Raw genomic sequence first — 4,520 nt, forward strand, 5'->3', positions numbered from 1 at the left:
AAGTTTAAAATTAAAGTAAAAAACTTAACTTTGAAAGCTTTAAAAAAAACTAACTCAAGTTTAGTATTTCTATAAAAAATAAAAAACACAACAAGTTATGTTTGTAATATTTTTAAATATAGTGAAAGTAAAAATTGAATGTTCTACAAAAATAATTAAATATTATTTTTAATAAATACTTTTGATACAAAACTAAAGTATTCTTTAAGCTAATCTATACAGTTAAAAGCATTTGTTGCTTCGAATTCCAATAGGAACAAACTAACTATTAATGTTAGCCAAAATATACGTACTTTTTTTAGATTTATATATAACAAGTTAACCAAAATATCATCAAGTCATGTCAGATGAAAGTAAGATGGAGCTCATTGATGGTAACAGAATAAAACTTGAGGATAACCCTGAAAAACCAACAAGTTTTGGTCTAACTTGTAGAAATTCAGTAGTTGATTGTTTTAAAAACAAATGCAAGGAATTTTATACAAAACAATTAGATGATAAAAGTATACGAGCTTACAATACATTTATCAATACAGGTAAAGGTTTTAACAATTTTTTTGTTGTCGATTACTTTAATTTTAGTTTTTTGTAGATTCATATTTAAATTAACATAACAATTAAATGCTTATATTAGTTTATAAAAAAAAAAAGACTTAGTTTTATTTGTTAGACGTGTAAAAATTTTTTAATAAAATTTGATAACTGTAAACTAAATAAAAATTTGAACTTATACAATTATAAGTTAAACTTAAGGTATTAAAAGCATATGGGGGCTGAATGTTATTTTTTAATATTAGCATTGACTCTTTTTTAAAAGGTTTAAAGTAAAATAATAAGTAATTTTAAATATTTATAACTATTAATTAAATTCTTTATAAATAGTTTTTTTTCTTTAAACGTATTTAACATACCAATCTTAACTTCAATACTTTTACTGTAAAACTGTTCATAAAACATAAATTAGAAAAATGTTTATTTCATTTATTTTTAAAGATTTGAATTCAAGTTTATAGCAAACATTTTTTATTTTATAAAACCCTGCTTTAAAAGATAAAAAAAATTATGACAAAAATTAATAAGATCTTTGAAAAAAATTATTTTTAACAAAAATTATATAATAATTTAAACTTAATATATTCATCTGAACTTAAATACTTTTACTGTAAAACTATTTATATACTTAAAAAGATTCTTTAAAATCAGTTTATTTACTTTATTTTTAATTATTGAATTCAAGTTTTTAGGAAATATCTATTAATTTATAAAACCCTGCTGTAAAGACAAAAAAAAATTATGACAGAAAAGTAAATAAATTTTTTAGAATTTCATATATAAAAAATAATATTTTATTTTTAGTAGAATTATAGTTTGAAGTAATTATCTTTGGTAATGGACATGACGCTAAACTGTATCCTGGTGTGCGACTCGATAACCGAAAGGTTCTTTGAGCAACAGGCCCTTGGGCCGAACAAAATACACAAAAATAATATAAAAATAACTGTTAAAATTTAGGATGATTAATTTTTAACCAAATAAATTCTTTTTCTGTTTTTTTTAACTTTGCTTTATCTTAGGATTTAAAAAAACTTTTTATTTTCATATTTAAAAATATGAGTAAATTAAATAAATAGTACAAAGCAAAAGTTATATAAATGAAAATAAATAAAAAAAAAAGATTCTGCCTCTTTATACATTTAATTAAAGATTACAAATGTGTAAAAATGACCTAGAAAGTTAATAAAAAATAAAGTTTAACACAGCCTAGTAAAAAAACCCTTTAATTAAATGCAGTATTTAGAACGACTAGAAGAAAGTTATGTTTTATTTTGCAATTAACTAGTTTCACGAAAATTGTATATAGTAATAAAAACTAAGTATAATAAAAACCTTTCTTTCAAAAACAAAAACAAATATTTTTTAATCAAATTTAAAAAATTTGCTGATTTATATTTATTATAAAATAAGATTTTTTTTTCTTAGTTTGATTTTAAACCTAAAGATATCAAATTTGAGATTAAAAGTTTTATGTAGAGAAACAAATTTACATTTTTATTTCCTTTTACGGTTCGTAATTTCAATTAAATTTTTATGAACATTGCCAAACTATACTTCCTATCAGTAATTAATTAGAAAACTAACTCTATCTTACAATGTTTAATTAAAAAAAGGAACAGTATATTTTGTATATTAATAATTAACAACAATTAAAAACATCTGTCTTACAATAATTAGTTTAAAAAAGGAATTTTATAATTTTTGAAACTATTAACAACAATTAAAAATATTTGTATTTAAATAAATAATTGCATGATATAATAATTCGTTAATATTTTTGTTAAAAATGCAGTTTTCTAGGTCTTAAAATGTACCAATTATTCTAAGCAATTTTACAAAGATAATATTTATACCTATTAATTTTGTTTTAGATGTTCCAAGTATGGAAGAAAAAAACATAGTTTTAGCTTTAGAATTGAATAAGATTCTACAAAAAGAGGATACAATTATTAAGATAAGCAAAGTCATTCAAGACAAATTAAGAGTTAAAAATGTTGTTGCATTTTATAGTTTAGCTAAATGTTACAACCTAGCAACTATTTCTGAGTCATCCTTGCTTTATACTCAACGTTGTTTTTCAATGGTAATTGAAACTCAAAACTTTTTACACTTAGACTTTAGTCTTGTTGAAAAAATACTTGCAAGTTCTGAGTTGAATATTCACTCAGAAGTTGAAATCTTCAATGCATCAATTACTTGGTTGAAATTTAACATTGAAGAACGTAGCAAATATGCAAAACAATTGTTACTAAAAGTCAGACTTCCTTTGCTGTCAGAGCATGCATTGAAATATATTATAGATAAAATTTCATCAATTACTGATAACTGTAAAAGTGTCATCATATTAAAAGAAGATTTGGCAGCCGAAAACTGCTTTAAAAACAAGTCAAACATTTTTTACACAAAGAGGTATTGTAACCAAAGTAATTTTGACTTGTTAATTTGTGGAAATTTTGTCAATAGATCAAATAAAACATTAAGTAAAATAGAACAAATTGATGGAAGTAACATGAATAAGGCGAAGGACCTTGTTTCAATGAATGAATGTAGAGCATACTTTGAAGCTGTTTGTTTCAAAAGAGAACTTTATATATTTGGTGGTTATGATAATTCTGATAAATTAATAAAATTAGTCGAAAAATATTCACCTGCTACTAATGAATGGACTGTAGTAACTAATATGGTTGATGAACGTAAACATTTTTGTACTTGTGCATTTATGAATGAATTATTTATCGTTGGTGGACATTGGTATGATGATGATTATGAAGTGATAGTAACGAATTCTTGTTTGCGATTTAATACAAAAGATAAAAGCCTGAAACAAGTTTCTAGAATGAATGAATCAAGAGATTTACCAGCTTCCGTAGTTTTTCAAGGAAATATTGTTGTTTCAGGTGGAATGGATAATGATGATAATTATTTAAACACAGTAGAATCTTATGATGTATTCGGTGATAAATGGTCTAGAATGCCCAGTATGATAAACAATCAAATTAATCACAGTTTAGTTGTTATAAAACATAAATTGTTTGTTATTGGTTATCGTAATAACAATTGTGAAGTATTTGACAATGTTTGTAAGGAATTTGTTGCTCTTAAGCCATCTTACAATTTACATTTAAGTAGAGCTATGTCAATCGGAAATAAAATTAAGATAATTCAAGAATTACGTTCATCAGTTGTTTGTTATGATGTTGATAAAGATGAATGGTCTGAAGAATCATGTGATGCTACTAATACTCTTTTTTGTTTCTCATGTGCTAAAATGCCTCAGTATTAAAACTTTCGTAAAGTACAATGAATATATTGATTTAAACTCAAAATAAATAGCGACCTAAACGTTTATATAGCTATAAAAAAATTATTAACGAACAAGTTTAAGATTTTTTTTGGTAATAAATTAAAAAAAAGGTATGTCCATTAAACACAATTAAATTTTTTTTATTATAAGAGTTTAATAGTTTTCTGCATAATTCTAGTAGTTAAGATTTAAAGTTAACAGTATAAATAGCTAAAAATATATAAAATTATATTTTTTTAATTTATTTAGTTTTATAAAACGATGAAAATATTCTAAACTTTTATTTTTTAGCTTTTATTGTTTAACGATAAAAAATTTTTACAAATAGTAGATTACGGCATATTAAACTTTTTTAGTCGTATAATTTTTGTGTTATTTTTATTGTTTATCATAAAAAAAATTTTTAGATTTATTGTGATTTTTTAAATGTATGCATTGAATAAATAAACCAATTTTAAACATATTTTGCTAATAAAATTATATTTTTAATTATTTTTTACATAAATTTTGAAACTAAGAATTTTAGTTGTTATGAACCATTGTTTTAATTTAAATTAAATTTTAGTTTTTTTATTTAAAGTTTCTGTAACCGCTATCATACAAAATAACATCGTAAGCTTCTTTAGTTAGTTTTAACATCTTTAAAAAGTCTAAGTATATA

General features: G+C 22.2%; 1 protein-coding gene across 1 annotated transcript; it reads left to right on the forward strand.

Moving 5' to 3' along the window:
• Window positions 1-340: 340 nt before the first annotated feature.
• On the forward strand, window positions 341-3,838 carry LOC145839219 (kelch repeat and BTB domain-containing protein 3-like). The gene is made up of 2 exons (XM_082946824.1): window positions 341-416; window positions 2,670-3,838. Exons 1-2 carry the CDS (start codon window positions 341-343, stop codon window positions 3,836-3,838), a joined length of 1,245 nt encoding a protein of 414 aa, XP_082802950.1.
• Window positions 3,839-4,520: the final 682 nt, after the last annotated feature.

The sequence above is a fragment of the Thalia democratica genome, chromosome 6 (assembly GCF_965202585.1).
Source record: "Thalia democratica chromosome 6, ktThaDemo2.hap1.1, whole genome shotgun sequence".
Taxonomy (NCBI): domain Eukaryota; kingdom Metazoa; phylum Chordata; class Thaliacea; order Salpida; family Salpidae; genus Thalia; species Thalia democratica.

What these genes read in the sequence shown, in the direction of transcription:
- LOC145839219 (XM_082946824.1), top strand. Translation starts at nt 341, where the DNA reads ATGTCAGATGAAAGTAAGATGGAGCTCATTGATGGTAACAGAATAAAA. An exon ending in TAACCCTGAAAAACCAACAA is followed by an intron (nt 417 to 2,669) that starts GTTTTGGTCTAA and finishes TTTTACACTTAG; the next exon opens with ACTTTAGTCTTGTTGAAAAA.